The sequence below is a fragment of the Archocentrus centrarchus genome, unplaced genomic scaffold (genome assembly GCF_007364275.1).
Source record: "Archocentrus centrarchus isolate MPI-CPG fArcCen1 unplaced genomic scaffold, fArcCen1 scaffold_26_ctg1, whole genome shotgun sequence".
Classification (NCBI taxonomy): Eukaryota; Metazoa; Chordata; class Actinopteri; order Cichliformes; family Cichlidae; genus Archocentrus; species Archocentrus centrarchus.
The window spans coordinates 5,760,020-5,779,450 of record NW_022060256.1 but is presented as its reverse complement, the minus strand read 5'-3'; the positions used below and the strand labels follow the sequence as shown (position 1 = coordinate 5,779,450).

The 19,431-nt window shown below is 43.5% G+C and overlaps 2 protein-coding genes across 2 annotated transcripts in view; both read left to right on the top strand.

Annotated features, from left to right (window-relative positions):
• The first annotated feature begins 6,308 nt into the window (after positions 1-6,308).
• Positions 6,309-13,275, top strand: LOC115775918 (uncharacterized). The gene is made up of 7 exons (XM_030723437.1): positions 6,309-10,117; positions 10,299-10,925; positions 11,048-11,119; positions 11,217-11,335; positions 11,438-11,498; positions 11,602-11,696; positions 11,783-13,275. Exons 2-7 carry the CDS (start codon positions 10,890-10,892, stop codon positions 12,690-12,692), a joined length of 1,293 nt encoding a protein of 430 aa, XP_030579297.1. The 5' UTR covers positions 6,309-10,117; positions 10,299-10,889; the 3' UTR covers positions 12,693-13,275.
• A 3,819-nt stretch (positions 13,276-17,094) lies between these two features.
• kank1a (KN motif and ankyrin repeat domains 1a) overlaps positions 17,095-19,431 on the top strand; it is a 54,796-nt gene continuing 52,459 nt past the window's right edge. Inside the window, exon 1 of the mRNA XM_030723539.1 lies at positions 17,095-17,193. The gene's annotated coding sequence lies outside the window, so the exon portion shown is untranslated. The remainder of the gene's footprint in view (positions 17,194-19,431) is intronic.

Genomic DNA, 19,431 nt, shown 5'->3' with positions numbered 1-19,431 from the left:
ATCAAGTGTCTCAGTGTGTCAAAAGCAGGGTAGACCCAGACCTGGATCAACCTCCTCCCCAAGCACAGAGGCCAGAGCAACACAACAGACCAACACAACCAACATCATCTTATCCAGTATCAGACCGGGGAGAATCCTCCGCAGCTTCACCTCCGCCTTACTCTGACCCTGGAAAACCAGCATCACTGCTAACCAACCTCCCCCAGCCTGCACGAGAGATTGCTGGAGCAACTGCACCACCTCTGTCCCCTCATGTCACCAGATAGGGAACAAAATTTAATCCAGGAATGAGTGAACAGGCTATCAGTTTGGATGACAGCATTACGACCATGCCAATGGTTGAAGTTATGGGTACAGATGGAAAATACATTCAAAACACAGCGGTTTGGACACCCCGGCGGCAGGAGAGACGCACCCCAAATCACAAACTGGGAAGTGCATCTCAGAGATCGCTTTGTGAAAGGACTAAGACCTGAAGTGCAAACGTATGTACACAAACACTGTGTGCAGTGGGACTTGGCAAGACTGTCTGAGGTTGAGAGATTTGCCATTCATGGAGAAAAAATGGCAAGGGAAGAAATGGAGTGAGATAACAAGAGGAAAGTCAAAACTGAAGAAAAACTCCAGTTGGCACAGCTCACAATGTACAAGTCACAAACACGGAGCGCTGCAGGCCGTGGGAGAGGCAGAGGACGGCAGAGAGGAGCTGGAGGGAAAGAAGTGGAGGGGAGAAATAGAGAGAGTTGTTTTCAGTGCGGAGCTGCAGGACATTGGGTTAGAGATTGCCCTAAAAAGCAGGAAACTGAGGCTGACGGACTCGGGGCGGAGGCTGAGAAAGAGAAGGGTACCCAGACATCGCATCAAAAGGTAAAGGATGAAAACATAATACATACACACACATGCAATAAAAACGACACACACAAACATACAAGCAAAGAAGACCAGCTTACACTCATAAATATGGCCATACATCACATCACTGCTAAAGCTGAAAGGCCTAACAGACACACCTTTTACCAAATGCTGAGCTCATCCACTGCTTACAAATGCTTGCCTCAACTAACTCTCCAGGTTGCAGGACAGCAGGTTGTGTTTCTGAATCAGTGATCAGACGAGCAGATTTAAACCCAAAACCAAAACTTAGTGATAGATATATTAAAACTGTAGGAGCAGGAGGTGTTCCAATAATTGAACAATACACAAGAGATTTACAATGTGAAGATACTGAAAGTGGGCTCTTTAAACATACGTTCCTGCTGTCACCGTGTTGTCCTGCCAACTTGTTGGGTCGAGATTTGATGTGTAAACTTGGGATTGTCGTTGTGTCGGGGAAAGACGGTTTGATCATCACACGGGTGAACAGAATGATGCAGATGGTTAAATATGATTCAGATCTGCTGCTGTATGCATATGAGTGGAGACTCCAGCAGACTGCTGTGTTTCCTGTTTGTGATGAACTGGTAAAGCTTGCACAACAACACACACACACACATCTGATTACAGGGCAGCAGACTTGTTACATGTAACAGCACATGTGTGTGAGGGAGCTGATGAGCAGTTTGAGATAGGGTTTAATCCCGGGATCCGGGATTCCCGGGAAATGCGATCAGAACCATTTCCCGTTTCCCGGGAAACGTTAGACGGGAAACCGGGAAAAAAGTCGCGCGCGTCGATTTGACTTTCAGAAAGAAAAGAAAGCTTCAGAATGTTAAATTTAAGGAAATATTGAGAGAAGGGTTCGTTTAATGCGAAAAGCATTACTCTTCATTTCAGGCACGTTCAGCCTCCGTTTAAGGCTTCAGCCTTCATCTCAAGCGTTTTAATAGAGGTATTACACAGTTGTGGTTTTTTTCCTCTTTAATTTGTTGAAATCGTAGGCAATGTGTTTACCCTAAGGTATTTTGTATTATATAATTTTATATTATTATATATTGTTATATTGCATTATATAGCCTATAAAATATGCCTGCCCTGAACAATAAAGAAATATCTGTTTAACTTCGAGTGTTTCTTTTCCTCGTTTGCAGCCGCTTACTAACAATCATGAATTAGGATACGGGCCTAATGTGTGAAGAAATTATCATGAAATAGATTGCTTTAACATATTTTGCTTTTTAAATGGAGTTGAGTAAAATGTATATTTTTTAGGCTATAAGGATTGGCCAGTTTTTCAATAGACGATTCACAGCGAACCTACTTTAACCCTCAGACACGGTGTTATAAATTTGCTGTTGCCAGAATGGCAATGACCAAGTCGTGGTGCATTACTCGAGGCCCTGTGTTATGTCATATTATAGTGTAGTACGGTAGTTAACTTTTCAATGACTATTACAGCGTTCCACTGGTGGAGATATAGCGCAACAGATGTCGCCACGACAACGTGGCTGAGCCTTTATCAATGCTGTGGAGATGAACCGTATTGTTTTGCACCAGCAGTTGTAAAATAGCTTGGTATAATTCCATGTACAATGGAGGAATATTCGAATTATATTTGTTAAGGGAGTGTTGAGGAACGATACAACACCGCATAGCTCGAGCACTCCAATGTCCAGATGTAGGTTTTATTGCATTAATCAAGCCGACGTTGCCCCCTACTGGGCATAACAGGACATAGCTGGAAAGCTACCTCTACAATATCACAATAGGTTAAGGCCGACACAGGCTACAGAAGGCCTAATTAAAATAAAAAAATAAATAAACTTTTTCCCGGGATTCCCGGGAAATGGCTCGTCATTTCCCGGGATTTGATTCATGTCATTTTCGGGAAAAATATTAAACCCTAGTTTGAGATAGAGTGGTACAGAGAGAGGCAGAACACTGAGAGGGTACGAATAGACAGTGTGTTTTGGACAAAAGATAGATGTCTCTGGAGCTTGAAAAAGGCGACTGGACTTCTTTTTGTTTCTTGAAAACGTTTCACCTCTCATACGAAAGGCTTCTTCAGTTCTCAACCAAATGGTGGAGAGACCCAGGTATTTAAACCCCTGTGGGCGTAGTCCCCTGGAGGTGGTTATGACCCTCTATTGATCATGTGCGTGAACACATGTGCCCAGGTGTGAAGGGGGCGTGGGTCATATTTAATCAGTGGTTTCAGTTGAAACCAATTTAGGACTCCGCTCCATTGTTTCCTGTGGCCTATTGAGGTCACTGGAACAAAGGTGTGAATGGGGGTTGAGACGTCTGGGAAGGGAGCTCAGGACAGCACTGTAAGCGGGGGAAAGTTGGTGACGTAATCCACCTCCTCTGTTCAATGATGGTTGTTCACAGTGGACATAGATGGCTTCTTTCACTCCTCTTTCAAACCATCTGTTTTCCCTGTCCAAAATGTGAACATTGGCATCCTCAAAAGAGTGCCCTTTTTCCTTCAGATGCAGATGTACTGCTGAATCTTGTCCTGTCGAGGTGGCTCTTCTATGTTGTGCCATTCGTTTGTGAAGAGGCTGTTTGGTTTCACCAATGTAGAGGTCCGAGCACTCTTCACTGCACTGAACAGCATACACTACATCGCTGATCTTGTGTTTGGCGGGTTTGTCCTTGGGATGAACCAGTTTTTGTCTTAGGGTGTGACTTGGTTTGAAGTATACTGGGATGTCATGCTTGGAGAAAATTCTTCTGAGTTTCTCTGACAAGCCTGACACATATGGGATGACAATGTTGTTCCTCTTGTCCTTCCTATTCTCTGTAGTTTGTGTTTGGCCTTCATTCCTGTGCATCTTAGCTGATTTGATGAAGGCCCAGTTGGGGTAACCGCATGTTTTGAGGGCTTTCTCAATGTGTGTGTGTTCCTTATGCTTCCCTTCTGCCTTAGAGGGAACACTTTCCGCACGGTGTTGTAGGGTCCTGATCACCCCAAGTTTGTGTTCCAGAGGGTGGTGGGAGTCAAAGAGGAGATACTGGTCTGTGTGTGTGGGCTTCCGGTAAACTTCAATGTTGAGGCTTCCATCTTCCTCGATAAGCACCGCACAGTCCAGGAATGGTAACTTGTTATCTCTGGTGTCCTCCCTGGTAAAACGTATGTATTTATCCACTGAGTTAATGTGACGAGTGAAGGCTTCTACTTCTTGGGTTTTGATTTTGACCCAGGTGTCATCTACATATCTGTACCAGTGGCTAGGTGCCATCCCTTTGAAAGAACCAAGAGCTTTACTTTCCACTTCCTCCATGTAAAGGTTGGCTACAATGGGAGACACTGGGGAGCCCATGGCACATCCATGCTTCTGTCTGTAGAATCCATCATTGTATTTAAAATATGTTGTGGTAAGGCAGAGATCTAAAAGTGCACAAATCTGATCTGGGGTGAAGCTGGTTCTGTTCAGTAAGGAATCGTCTTCCTGTAGTCGTCTTCTGACGGTCTCCACTGCCTCAGTTGTGGGTATGCAAGTGAAAAGTGAAACCACATCAAAGGACACCATGGTTTCATCTGGATCCAGTACAAGATTCTGGACCTTGTTAGTAAAATCTGTAGAGTTTTCAATGTGGTGGGGTGTGATGCCAACAAGCGGTGATAAGATGGTGGCGAGGTGTTTGGAAATGTTGTAGGTGACCGAGTTTATACTGCTGATAATGGGTCGAAGTGGGACTCCTTCTTTGTGGATCTTTGGGAGTCCATAAATGCATGGAGTGGCTTCTCCAGGCAGAGGTGGCAAAAGTACTGACATTCTGTACTTAAGTAGAAGTACAAGTACTTATGTTAAAAAATACTTTAGTAAAAGTCGAAGTACTGGTTCAACTTCTCTACTTAAGTAAAAGTAAAAAAGTACAGGCTCTGAAATGTACTCAAAGTAAGAAAGTAAAAGTAGTTCTTTGGAGGATGTTTCTACCTGCTATTTTTGTGTAAAACTAACCGAACCTCGTTATATATTATTGTAATAATATAAAATAAAATTACATGAGAATGCAAACATTATTCCAATCTAAATTTTAATCCTAATGAATGCACTCAACTTGAATCTGTTATGTAGGACACAAACTGTGAAAGGGAATTTAAACCCAGCTCTGTTCTCTGTGTCCTCCATAGTAGAGGGTGACTGTGCCTCCACCTAAACACAAACATGAGGATACTCAGGGGTTACAGTGGGATGCAGCAGGTGGAGGAACCCTAAGATCAGCTGTAGTGGCTCTGCATGGGGAGAAGAATCACAACTTTCTATTGTGAGCTCCAGTAAATGATGTTGGTGTGCAGGCTGTGATCAGCTGACCTGCTGCTGCTGCTCTGAGGTTTACTGCTCTGTGTGGATGAAGTGAACTCACAAAGATGTAACCCAGTATTTCACAGCTCTCTGAGCTGATCTCCATCCCCTACACTGACAGCATACAGGCTGTAGAAATGTTGGATTCAGTGAATGAATCTCAGCATCAGCAGCTTTGATTCAGACTCATCTCTGCTGAGTGAACTTCTCTCTCTTTGCTCTCCCTGAAATACAGCAGCTCTTCTTTTAGCTAGCAGACACACTGTGTGACAAACTGCACACACTTTGTGTGTTTGCTCATATTTGTTGAGCATTTAGAAACGTTGCATTTACCTGCCACACGTTACTCCCTTCATGCTCGCTCCTCTTCAGTAGCGCTAGCTAAGCTGTTTATGTGCCGCAGCGCAACTTACGGACTCGGTCCGGCCCGATTTTAGCGCTATAAATGATACATTAATTATATGGGTTTGCGTATTTAATCCCTTTGTACGAGATAAGCCCCGATGATGGAGGATACGCCAGTACGATTGTCTCTTGTGTGTTATCATTCCTCCATTTAGGCTCAGATTGCTTGATGACTGACGGCGCACTGACCGGAAATGCAAACTTCTCTCTGACGTGTTAAAAAGTAACGAGTCTGTTTGAAAATGTAAGAAGTAGAAAGTACAGATACTTGTGTAAAAATGTAGGGAGTAAAAGTAAAAAGTACTCAGAAAAATAAATACTTAAGTAAAGTACAGATACCTGAAAAATCTACTTAAGTACAGTAACGAAGTATTTGTACTTCGTTACTTCCCACCTCTGTCTCCAGGGTACAGGCAGTAGTAAGTGGGGCGGTCAATGGCTTTTTCCTTTTCAAGTTGTTGCAGGCAGCAAACAACTTTTTTCTTGTAGTTGCTTGTGGGATCACGTCTCAAGACCTCATAAGTATTGTTGTCACTGAGGAGTGTAGTAATTTTGTTGTGGTAATCCGATGAATTCAGCACAACTGTGCACCTCCCCTTGTCGGCTGGCAGTATGGTGATGTTTTGATCCTTGCTTAGGGCTGTGATGGCCTTCTTCTCCTGAATGGTGAGGTTGGATGGAGGAAGTCTTGCACTGGAGAGAGTGGCTGAAACTTTCATCCTGATCTGTTCTGCTTCAGGATGAGAAAGTTCCAGAGAGTCTCTGAGAAAGCTCCAGAGACTACTATGACCTGGATGACTGAGAATCTACACAGACACAAAAGATAGATGTGCAGCTAAAATTATTCTCATGAACATGATGATGAACAAAAGAGTTTTTACAGAATCATGACAGCATTCCACATGTTTCTCTTTCAAAAGCTGAGCAAGATGATTGGCAAGATTTGGGGCCGTGGCTAAAACGAGTGCAACAGTGTAAACAATGGGAAGAAACTGACATTTCAGGAGTAAAACACTGCAATGGGGTGTTTGAGAAGCACCTAACAGCAGTAGTTTGTGTTATGAGGACTGTGCAGTTGCTAACAAAAACTTGTCTTTATGTCCAGCAGGTGGAACCATGCCAGCTGACCCCAGGTTTTCTCCCTCCGGAGGCTCCACATTGTTGCAATATGTTGATGATTTGCTGATCTGTTCCCCTTCTAAGCAGGCCTGCGAGACAGAAACAAGAGAGTTGTTAAAATACCTCGCTGAAAACGGTCACAAGGTGAGCCTCTCCAAATTACAGTGGGCTTGGGAGAAGGTCACCTATCTGGGACACGTGATCTCATCAGACGGTAAGTCCCTCTCTCCAAAAAGGATTACAGCGATTCAATCCATCCCAAAACCGCAAACAAAGAAACAAATGATGAGTTTTCTTGGCATGACGTCATATTGCCGTCAGTGGATCCTCAACTATGCTGCGCGAGAGGCTCCACTGTCAGCAATGATACATGGGAGGGGACTGACTGCACATGACAGACTAGACTGGACTGAAGATGCTGACAAAGCTTTCACTGACTTAAAACTGACACTCCAGACTGCTCCGACTTTAGGATTACCAAATCCTGATAAACCATTCACCCAGACAGTGGGTGAAAAGGGTGGATACATGACATCTGTTTTATTGCAGGAACATGGAGGGCGAAAAAGACCAGTGGCATATTTCTCATTCAAACTGGACTCAGCAGCAGCAGGCCTCCCCCTTTGTCTGCGAGCAGTAGCAGCAGCTGAAAAGGCACTTCTAGCTTCATGTGACCTTGTGGGCCACTCTGATTTAACCCTTTTGATACCACATTCTGTATCACTGATCCTCACAGAGCCAAAAACTACACATTTATCAGATGCTCGTTGGTTAAGGTACCACACAGTATTACTGGAGATGCCAAATGTAACAGTTAAAAGATGCACTGTGCTAAACCCAGCTTCACTTCTCCCCACAGAAGCAGGTGGTGAACCTCATGATTGTATAGCAGCTATTTCTGAAATCTGTTCTCCCAGGCCTGACCTACAGGATGCACCGCTGACTAACTCTGATCTGGTGGTCTTTGTGGATGTTCGGCATCACGCAACCCAGACACCGGTAAAAATCAAGTAGGCTATGCAGTGGTCACAGAACATGACATTCTAGCCTCTGGTTCATTACCATCTCACCTTTCAGCTCAAGCAGCAGAACTTGTAGCATTGACAAAAAAGCATGTGAAATTGCTAAGGACCAAACAGTCACTGTTTACACTGATTCCAGGTATGCCTGTGGGGTAGTGCATGATTTTGGCACATTGTGGAAACAACGGCAGTTCCTGACTGCTGCAGGGAAACCCATTGCACATCACAAACTAGTGGCTGCATTGCTAGATGCCTTATTACTCCCAAAAACCATAGCTGTTTGTAAATGTGATGCTCACACTAACTCAAAAGACTCTGTTTCTCTAGGCAACTCCAGAGCCGATGCAGCAGCAAAGACAGCAGCTAAACAGGAGGTGAAACCAGAGCACAGCATTAACATCAAAACCACACTAACTCCATCTCCTAACACAGATTTACAGGCTATCCAGAGCATGGCTACCCCAGAGGAGAAACGGGTATGGAAAACAGCAGGGGCTCACATAAAAGAGGTTTGGTATGGTCCTGATAACAAACCATGTCTCCCCAAACATTTACTCCTAAAAATTTTGTAAGTCTTGTATGATCTGTGCAACTAATAACGTAGGCAGAGGCATTCAAACTTCACCGGCAGCACATCCACCTCCAGATAGGCCTTTTGAACATCTACAAATGGACTTCATAGAGCTCACACCATGTGAAGGTAAAAAGTACATGTTCTCAGAATGGGTAGAAGTTTTTCCCTCTAGCAAACAAGATGCACAGCTTTAAAACAGGTGAGCGACTACCTTGGAATGGACATCAGACATCATTGTGCCTATCATCCAGCTAGTGCCGGGGCAGTGGAAAGAGAGAATGCTTCTATAAAGAGCAAACTGAGCAGATGTTGTGCAGAAACAGGACTCAGCTGGCTAAAAGCCTTACCTCTCGTGTTAATGCACATGAGGACAAGAATAAGAGTCAAATATGGCCTCAGTCCTTTTGAAATTTTGTTTGGACGTCCACCAAATACGGGGATAGGGCCCCCAGGGCATCCTCTTCCAACCACAGAACACTGTGAGGATGAAATGTTACGCTACTGTAAAAATCTCTCATCTGCTCTGACCTCTCTCCATAAGCAGGTTAAAGCAGCTCTTCCACAAGCAGCCCAAACTAACCTACACCCTCTCAGACCAGGAGGCTGGGTGCTGATCAAAGATTTCCGGAGGACCAGCTGGAAGCAAAAATGCTGGCAGGGACCATTCCAGGTATTACTGACAACACAGACAGCAGTTAAGGTCGGAGGTCGTGCAACTTGGGTTCATGCCAGTCATTGCAAGAGGATCCCAGAACCGCAGGAATAACCCACTGGGTTAGAAAGATTTTCCACACTGACGCTGAGGAAGACAACAGGGGTGTACGACGTGCTCTGCCCTTTCAACCTGCAGCTGCGTTGGAACCAAAGGTGAGAGCGAGGGGTGAAAAAGCACCCTCCTCAAACAAGAGCGTGCCAAGCTCCAACAAAGTGACGTGCAGAGTGAGACTCTGTGTCACCCACGAGGGATCAGCGATGGAACGCAGACACCTGCTGAAGCAATTAGGATGGTTTGGGACCAGAGGCTTGGTGTTTCCTTTGATTGTGACAGCCATTTGTGTGATTTGCATGGTTATCTCTGCATACAATAAATTTCCACATGACTCCCCAAGCATCACAGACACAGGGAAGACTCATATGAATCACGTGAGGCGTTCACTTCCTGGGACCTTAAACCCCTTTTCTAGTCGTGACTTTATCAAAAATAGTTTGTGGCTGCAGTATGCAAATTTCACTGCTATGTCACTGACAAATTACTCATGCACATTCTGTATGGCGGCTAGGCCGCTACTTATGGTAATACTGGTCCCTGACACCTCAGAAACCTGTGCATCAGATCCTCATTATCCTACTCAAAATTATAGTTGTAAGTTCCTTTGCGATATCTACTACACAAATTCTGACACATCATCTAAGATTCCAGAATTTTGTGATCATTTCTTTCCATCAAGCGATTTTACTAGGCCTCCAACACACTTTGAGCCACCTCAGGATGTCCTTATTCCTTCAGAGCTAAATGTAACACTGTGTCATCTCTACCTACGGCACCACCGATGTGGGTACAGTAAAAGCAAATTGTAAATACCTTTGGGATGTTCGCAAACGTTACAATAGTGTCATAGATTATGTGCTATTACATCAGACTGACTACCTTACTACAGCAAAAATCACAAGAGACTGTTGACTATGAGCAAAATGATGTGTAAATGTTAAATTCTCTTCACAGGTATGATGATTATAGTGCTGATGTTTCATTCAACAGCTAAGGCTATTTCACCTTCCAGTTTATGATGTGTTTACTTAAACCCCAGGTGTGTAAGCACGGATGCTTTATGGAAGTTTTTTTTTTTTGTCTTATGTTTTCTATGATCATTACTATAACAAACAAATTTTATAAGATGATTAAAAATAATCAAAAGGGTGGAAATGTAATGGAAAATTTGTTTCTGAACTCGAATAACCTCTGTGTACTTTTTCTCTGTAATTTTCTAGCACAAAGACCGAGTGTGTGAAGACGGGAAAAACAACTTGACTGTAGGCTGTGTCCAAGGCCATGACGCACTTGTTATCATGCAGGTGCTACATGGTGGGGGGAACCTGAACTCCCCATGGCTAGTGGAACAAGATTGTATCAACACAATAGTATAAAGGAATGGGTGTTATTCTGCGCTTTGTTCAATGCTGGTGCGAAGGCTGTTCGTGCTGTATTGACCCCTTTGCAAAGGTTATATTCTTACTTTCAATAAATCATCAGAAAATCAGTTTGGTTTCAGAGCTCAACTTATTTTTTCCACCACACATGACAGAAATGAATATACTGATTTATGAAAGAAATAAAGTGTAGAGCAAAATAAGTAAAGAATCTTTTATGTAACAACATGAGACTTGCTTAAAGTGTCTCCATGGTGACCTGCTGTGTCATAGCACTTCTACAATTCTACTTCAAAGATCAAAATTGTTTCAGTTGTGCGAGAGAAACCAGCGAGTTCGGAGTATTTTGGCGTCCAGCTTTCATTTCACAAACTTTTGACAGTGTTTTTGAGCGTTTTTGTTCCCTGTTGAGCTTTTCAACAGCGACATTAGATGGAGCGAAGTAGAGGAATCTACAAACCCATCAGGGTATGAGAGGGTTTTTGTTTGTACTGCGTTGAAACAATTTAAAGAGCTTGATGTGTCTTTAAAAGCCAAGAAACTGAGAATCAAATTAACTAATGATGAGTAACTTCTAACTTCTATGGCAGGTGTTGTTTGACACGCCCATATATGAGACAGCTGTGAACACCTGCTGGAACCTCAAAGGCTACAAGACTCAGGTAAGATCCACTGTCCATGCAAGCCAAAACTGACATAAAACATGTTCAGTTCTGAAAAACAGTGTGGTCTTGATTAAATATCTACTTTTATTTTTAGATTGCCATCATGACAGAGTTCCTCAGACTTCAGCAGGAAAATCAGGTTCCAGCTCACATCACTGTGGAGGATATGAGCAACCTGTTGGTGCAGGAGAGCAACAAGACACTCAGAGAGCAGTGAGTTACTGAGACACCTACAGAGCATCCAGCTCACAGCTGAAAGTCTGTTTGTAATGAAGTGTAAATGCTGACATAAAACCTGTTGTGTTTCCTTTCAAGGCTCTGGGAGTTTAAACTGGAGGATCTGGAGGAAACCGAGGCCAAACCTCTTCTCAAACTGGTAAGACTAGAAAGCTGATGAGCCTTGGAGTCATTGTAGATTTTTTTCATTACGTTCACAAAACCTCAAAAGAAAAATACACTTTATTGTGTTTTTGTTCCAGGTGTCGGCAGTAAATATCAATAATAAAATGAGGGACGCTGAGTTCCAGGCCCGGATGCTCCTCAGATTTCCAGAGGCCAAACCTCCTGAATTTCAGTGAGTCCCATTTGACAATCATTAACAGTTCAACTACCATGTTTCACTATTTCTGGGTTTAAAACACATATAACCTTAATCTACAGAGCACCTAAACTCCTCAGCATGGTCAAAGACTACGTTGAGCTCCTCAAAGAGAAGCAGCAGAACACAGAGATCTCCAGACTGCACACCACAGAGGAAGTGGTGATAGAGGTAGTTCCTCGAGTCCTGCAGGGCTTCTGGCAGCTACCTCCACTACCGCTCTTAAACATGGCGTCCCAGAGTCTGAGCGTACTGTGCACTAGTGTCACAAAGGCCACTCTGGATAAGGTCTGCAAGACTCTGACAGCACCAGAAGGCCACGCCAACTTCTCCCGCTCTATCAGAGATACCATGGTCCACACAATCCTGAAGGAAATAAGAGAGCAACACCCACCTGACATTCTGCTCAACAGCATTTCGAATTTTGCACCAGCGCTGCTCACTTCAATTGCTGGTGTATCAAAGAAACACATTTGTGAGCTTTTTCAGCCCCAGATCCCCAGCAAGCTAGACGGTCACACAGCTGCTTCTCAAAGCCCATCGAGAATTCAAGAGGGCGTAAATATTACTGTAGCTGTGGTATCCCCTGCTAAAGCTCCATGTTTGTTAGAGGTGAAGCCCAGCGAGGAACCTCCTGCTAAAGCTCCATCCTTGTTAGAGGTGAAGCCCAGTGAGGAACCTCCTGCTAAAGCTCCATGTTTGTTAGAGGTGAAGCCCAGTGAGGAACCTCCTGCTAAAGCTCCATGTTTGTTAGAGGTGAAGCCCAGTGAGGAACCTCCTGCTAAAGCTCCATCCTTGTTAGAGGTGAAGCCCAGTGAGGAACCAACTAATGCTCACCTGTCGGTGTCTGAAGAATTTGTGCCAGTCACAGTGAACTGTGAAGAAATTAAAGCCAAGAAGAAAAAAATGGGGTTTTTCCAGAAACTCTGTAGGACTCTTTGCTGTTGTGTCAGTCCCAGCACAACTGATTGACTGTCTTTATTATTCCTTTCACCCACTTTTTTTCTCTGTCTGTCTGTCTGTCTGTCTATCTATCTATCTATCAAATCACAAGTTTTCAATAAATATTACCATATCTTCACATCTGTTACATTGTAAATTCTTTGTTAGTGTCTAGAATGAAATTGTGTTCATAGCAGGACATCAGTGTATTCCTCAGGACTTAAGAACATGAGGAAAAGCAGTATTTACTCTCTGCACAGCTGATAAGAACCATAAACGTCTTCCAGCATTTCCTGATGTGTGTTTTACAGTTAAGTAGAAGTTTGCACGATGTTTGTCACTGTCTCAGTCCAACACAATAAAATGTTCAGCTCAGAAAGCGTAACCACTTGGATAGTTGCAGATATTTGAAAATATGCACAACTGTGTGTACTGGGAAAGAAGCACAAGTTCCAAAAAACTGGATTTTCAGATAAATGTCAATTTTTCTGTCCATAGCCTTTACAGAAAGTTACATTTGAATAAAGAGCAGCGAAAGGAAGAGCCGTGAGCCTCTGCGTCTGTGCGCACTGCCAACAACACTTTAAAGTTACAATTTGCTGCCATGTTAACACAAAGCAAAACAAAATGTTATGAGCTCTGATGTGATGATGTGATGAGCTCTGGACCAAAGTGCAATCACGTGACAGTGTAGAGTGATTTTCCTGTAAACTAGACTGGACCGGAGAGAAGAGAAAGCTTCCCTGTTTTTTTTTTCCTGACAATTGCAAATCTCTTGTCACCCGCACATTTGTAATAAACACTGTAACATCTAACTTTGGAGTTCTGCCTGTTTGAGTCCACCAGCTACCAGCCATGACAGAAGACAAAAGAAGTGACAGGCATTAAAAAAAACTCTGCAGCAGGTGAACAGTATCTGAATGTCAGGTTCTTAAGAAATAGATCAAAAAATCCAGCAAAGACGTGACACAGAGATGCATCTGGACCTTCAGTTGATCCATCACTGAAGCCTCATCAGAAACGGTCTCAGTGGAAAGGCGGCTGTCAAGAAGCCATTCTTAAGGAAATGAAACAGGGAGCAAAGACTGAGGCAGTGTTGTGCAGTGACTTTTAGACCACCACACCCTACCACACACAAAAACAGCTTCCACTTTTTAACACCACACATTGGGCTACAGGAAAACATGCTGCTTTTTGCAGATTGGTACTCAGAAAAACCAAGAGTTTGATCCTGTTTCTCCTTCCTGATATGACCTGCCCTGTTTTGTTCTTCTAACTGCACTGATGGACGAACAGTTCACATAATCCTGTGCTTATTGTTTTTGGAGCCTGCTCGATAAGAAGTTCTAACTTTGCACAGTCTACACTCTGCCAATCACTTTAAAATGTGTCCAAACTTAGATATAATGTTTATAAAAGTAATAACCTTTTATTTATTAAACAATCCACCATACTAAGTAGATCACAAGGGCAGCAAATCAAACACAAGTCATAAAACATCCAGTCTGAAAGAAGCATCATGAGCTGTGAAGTGGAGTGGTCAGGATCCAACGGAAATGCATGCATGTCCAGTAGGGGGCAGTGCAGTGAGCTGTAAACTGTGTCGATTAGGGTTTAATCCCGGGATCCGGGATTCCCGGGAAATGCGATCAGAACCATTTCCCGTTTCCCGGGAAACGTTAGACGGGAAACCGGGAAAAAAGTCGCGCGCGTCGATTTGACTTTCCGAAAGAAAAGAAAGCTTCAGAATGTTAAATTTAAGGAAAGAGAAGGGTGAGAGTTAATGCGAAAAGCATTACTCTTCATTTCAGGCACGTTCAGCCTCCGTTTAAGGCTTCAGCCTTCATCTCAAGCGTTTTAATAGAGGTATTACACAGTTGTACTTTTTTCCTCTTTAATTTGTTGAAATCGTAGGTAATGTGTTTACCCTAAGGTATTTTGTATTATATAATTTTATATTATTATATATTGTTATATTGCATTATATAGCCTATAAAATATGCCTGCCCTGAACAATAAAGAAATATCTGTTTAACTTCGAGTGTTTCTTTTCCTCGTTTGCAGCTGCTTACTAACAATCATGAATTAGGATGCGGGCCTAATGTGTGAAGAAAGTATCATGAAATAGATTACTTTAACATATTTCGCTTTTAAAATGGAGTTGAGTAAAATGTATATTTTTTAGGCTATAAGGATTGGCCAGTTTTTCAAAAGACGATTCACAGCGAACCTACTTTAACCCTCAGACACGGTGTTATAAATTTGCTGTTGCCAGAATGGCAATGACCAAGTCGTAGTGCATTACTCAAGGCCCTGTGTTATGTCATATTATAGTGTAGTACGGTAGTTAACTTTTCAATGACTATTACAGCGTTCCACTGGTGGAGATATAGCGCAACAGATGTCGCCACGACAGCGTGGCTGAGCCTTTATCAATGCTGTGTGGAGATGAACCGTATTGTTTTGCACCAGCAGTTGTAAAATATCTTGGTATAATTCCATGTACAATGGAGGAATATTCGAATTATATTTGTTAAGGGAGTGTTGAGGAACGATACAACACCGCATAGCTCGAGCACTCCAATGTCGAGATGTAGGTTTTATTGCATTAATCAAGCCGACGTTACCCCCTACTGGGCATAACAGGACATAGCTGGAAAGCTACCTCTACAATATCAGAATAGGTTAAGGCCGACACAGGCTACAGAAGGCCTAATTAAAATAAAAAAATAAATAAACTTTTTCCCGGGATTCCCGGGAAATGGCTCGTCATTTCCCGGGATTTGATTCATGTCATTTTCGGGAAAAATATTAAACCCTAGTGTCGATAAGTCTAACTACAGTTTACAGGATTTTACAGGGTTAGAGTTTAAAGGGTTAAAACAGGTCTCTCTTGAGACCTGCTTTAACTTTATAGGGCAAGTGACTATTTTGGTAATTTCCCACAGTTTAAATATATGACAGCCACCCCGTGCCTCAGTGAGGTTAAGAAGCATGTGTTCATAAAGAAATGTCCTCAAGTTGTATAAATTTTATGTTGTAACGTGCTAAAATGCGATATTGTAATAACTCTGTTATAATGTCCCAAATACAGGTTCCTTCCAGCATATATGTGTTTTTCTTGTTAGCTTCTTGGAATTTTTTTTAACCACTTACAGGCAAAGAACCAAATATGGTAACTTCACTGACATGAACGTGAAACACTGAAAAATGTCACAAAAGCACTTCAGTCTTATTATGTCCTCCACTAATTTGAAATGGTGATTTGTTAGCAAAAAAAATACCAGAATAACAGAAATACAGTTTTCCAGTGAACTGCATTTATAGGGAGCAGTTATATTTGACACACCTGAGCTACACACCTGCACATCCTGCTGACTTCGCTCCATTTTAACAGGTGAGTGCATCAGTCAAAGTCCTGGAGAACCACAAAACCAAAAAGAAATGCTGGTTAAAAGCGAAGCAGTTCAGGACTGTGGACATGCGCGTTTACAGCTCCGTGCAGTGGAAACTAAACACAGAATTGTAAAGTTCACTGAATCTCTGCACGCAGATCGATCATTTATTTTCTCCCAGCTTTTGGCTTTAAATGTGAAAGGAAGGTAAACAGCAAACACGCCGCCGTCCGCGTGTTTGTTACTCAGACTGCGTCACGTCTTTGGGGCAGTTTGGCTTCACTGCCCAAAGCTGTTAAACCCACCCGTCAGGAGATGGCGGTCTCGGACAAACGCAGCCTGGCTGTCCTCTCAGCGCCCAGGACGCGTTTTTGTAACTTTTAATTATCATTTATCCTTGAAATGATCGACAAGTTCCTTTACACCTGCGTATCTTCGTGGATTTACTAAATATTTAGTTTTATTTTCATTTCATTTCCATTTTAGAAATCTTTAAAAAATGAGCCTGAATAAAAATTTTCTGACAGAACAATTAAGAACACTGATATCAATACGCTGAAAGCGCTTCAGTCCGAGCACTATATTGTTTTGCGGAAGAGAAACATCTACGTTAGTTGAGTCATTAATTGATCTTTAGCATAAATGAACAGTTTTTGTGTCATTTAACTTTGCAAAGTTTCTTTCTTTCTTTCTTTCTTTCTTTGTGGTCACCGACATGAACTGTGTAAAATCCGGTCAGGAAGCCTGCTGCCAACTAAGGTGACAACGACCGTCCTGATTGTTGGCGTAGCTCTTTGTGACTCAGGTACGCAGTGACGCAGGTAAAGCAACACCTGTGGCTCTGACTGACCTTCGTATCTGCGCGGACTGCCCTCTTCTGGGCACCGACTGCGCATGACCGCGGGTTAACTCGGTGCTGTGCGGGAGGGACAAGTACAAAGAGGCTGCTGCTGCGGGGGCAGAGGGACGTGCTACGAGCCACGGGGATAAACTATAACTTTGCAGGCTTAGGCGCAAAGTTAATACGTTATCCTGACATTTCACCCTGCGAGAGTCTGAGCCCGGGGACAGTTAGCGGAGTCAACAGAAAGGAGCTGCGCCTAAGTGTAAAGGAGCCTGGGAGGCAGCTCGCGTCGGTAGGTTCAACTCGCTTCTGTTAAATGCAGGGTGTCTTTAAACGTGTTTCTTTGTATGTAGGCATGCACGAGCCCTCATTAATTAATTAAGTTAATTGTGTTCTCGGTCAGGTGGTCCTACAGCGTGCAGACGAGACAATCCCATGAAGCGCTGCTGGATAAGCAGGATTATGGTTAAAGTCATATGGTGCTTGTCGCTCGTTGCGGTAATCTGCCGCTGTTTTTTATTTTTACTTCTGCGGGCCGGACGAGACCCTTTGCGCTGCGCAGGTGCGGTGCGGGTGAACTTTGAGCTCTAAGATTTGGGAACCGGACTGGAGGGGCCGTGGTGGCTTTTACAGGGGTTTGACTCTTAAAACCAGTTTTCGGTGACCTACCCACCTCCTGCAGGTAATCCCTTATGATTATATCCACACTGCGTCATGTTCGCTTGGATTCAGTTTGTCAGGTGTCAGCACAGGCTTGCAGGCACCTTCACCTCAAGAATGCAGAAATGCTTCTTTCGTGGCACTCTTCCACAGCCGCCTCCACGCAGCACAGCGCGGTCATTAATTCTTCACAAAAGCGTCTTTATGGAGCTCTGAAAGGGACTGTCATCAACTTTGAAATGCGGCTAAATGAAGCCGATGCTGGCCACTTTTCTTCATAACTACCTGTTTTCCCGGTGGGAAGCTGAGGCATTTTGGGGTCAGAGCAGAGGGGGCTCAGACCTGGATGGTGGTCCCTATTGTGCTGGTGAAGAGCTGGGGTCAAACAGAGGGCTCCTCATCCTCTCTTGGCTCAGGCTTTTCCACTCTTCATTAGAGATGAAGCACTGGGGAATTGATATGTCGAGAGGAAGAATATGAGCATTGTGAAGGTGTTTTAATGAAATTCTTGGGCTTCCAGTCTGGCCCTTCTTGCATATCTCAAGATCTAGTTTTCTACGCATGGATAATAAGTACAAATTTCATCCAGAAGGCCACACAAAGCATTCTTTCAGACACCCAAATGTCCTGCCTTTTGTGCCTTTTCTCTATAAGACTCTAAGAAAAATAATAGAAAGGTTCTGGAGGCCTGTTGGTTTAGTGCTCTCTTCCTCATGATGGTGGTTGCCCAACCAGTTGGTTGATTTAGAGCACATCTACTGACCAGTTCCTCTGGAGGCTGCTGAATGTCTCAGTATGTAGCATCACACATTGTGATTGGCTGCAGCCTCTCTCACCAACACATAAGCAGATCTGGTGGAGGTGCAGCCTGGCAGCAGTTGGTGGTCCTGGCTTAGCCGTGCTCTGGGTCCACATCAGTCTCTGTGGACATATGGCGGAGGTCTCTCAAATAACGCCTGAGTGAGATGGCCCTCGTGTCCCCAGTATCAAAGCCAGGTCTCATCTGCTCAGCCCCCCCCAAACGCCTCGCCTGCCTGTGATTATGACTCCCACCCTCCTGTGTTTGTTTAGAGAAAACGACTTCCACTCCACAGCTCTGTGTGAGCAGCTCACGCGTCATGGCTGGCCTTGCTTCTCTTGTGGGTGTTCAGATTTGTGGAGTTCTTGCTGTGGTGTTTTCTCTGTAATTTTATCTCGAGGGTTGCTGAGTTGTAATTTTAGTTTTGGTTGAACATCTGTGCATGCTTGTGTCCCACTTGTGCTTCTCTTGCATGTTTTGGTACTAAAAATAATGCCGGATTGGCTGCGTTACCTTGAAAATATGAATTTTTGTGCACATACATCTGTGCTCAAATATTTTCTTTGCATGAGAGCTTCACTGCTGGGTAACCCCGAAGAAACCACTCTTACTGGTTGGACTGGTGGTGAAGGGAGTTGTTGCAGCTGCTCAGTGTTAACGTGGGATGAAGATCTACAAGAGCCTCAGATTCTGCCCCGTTATTACAAGATCAAATCCACTTTAAATGGTAGACCCCCCCCCCCCCCCAAAAAACAAACAAACAAACAAACAAACAAACAAACAAACAAACAAACAAACCCTATCCCTCTAAAGAACTGCTCAAAATGCAGTTTTGAGAGAAGTTAAACCAGTTCAGGTAAGAGCTGTCACATACGTAGCCTCTAAGCATGAACCTGGACCAGCTGCGGCCGTCCACACAGATTTTAATTTTTTTAAAGTTGCAGTTGATGAACTTCTCATCCCTGTAGAATATGGATTGGGAACTTTTCGAATCAAAGGAGCCATTTTTGACCAGAAATATCTGTATAGAGTCACAGAACACACAATGAAGGTGACACAGATTATGCAGCA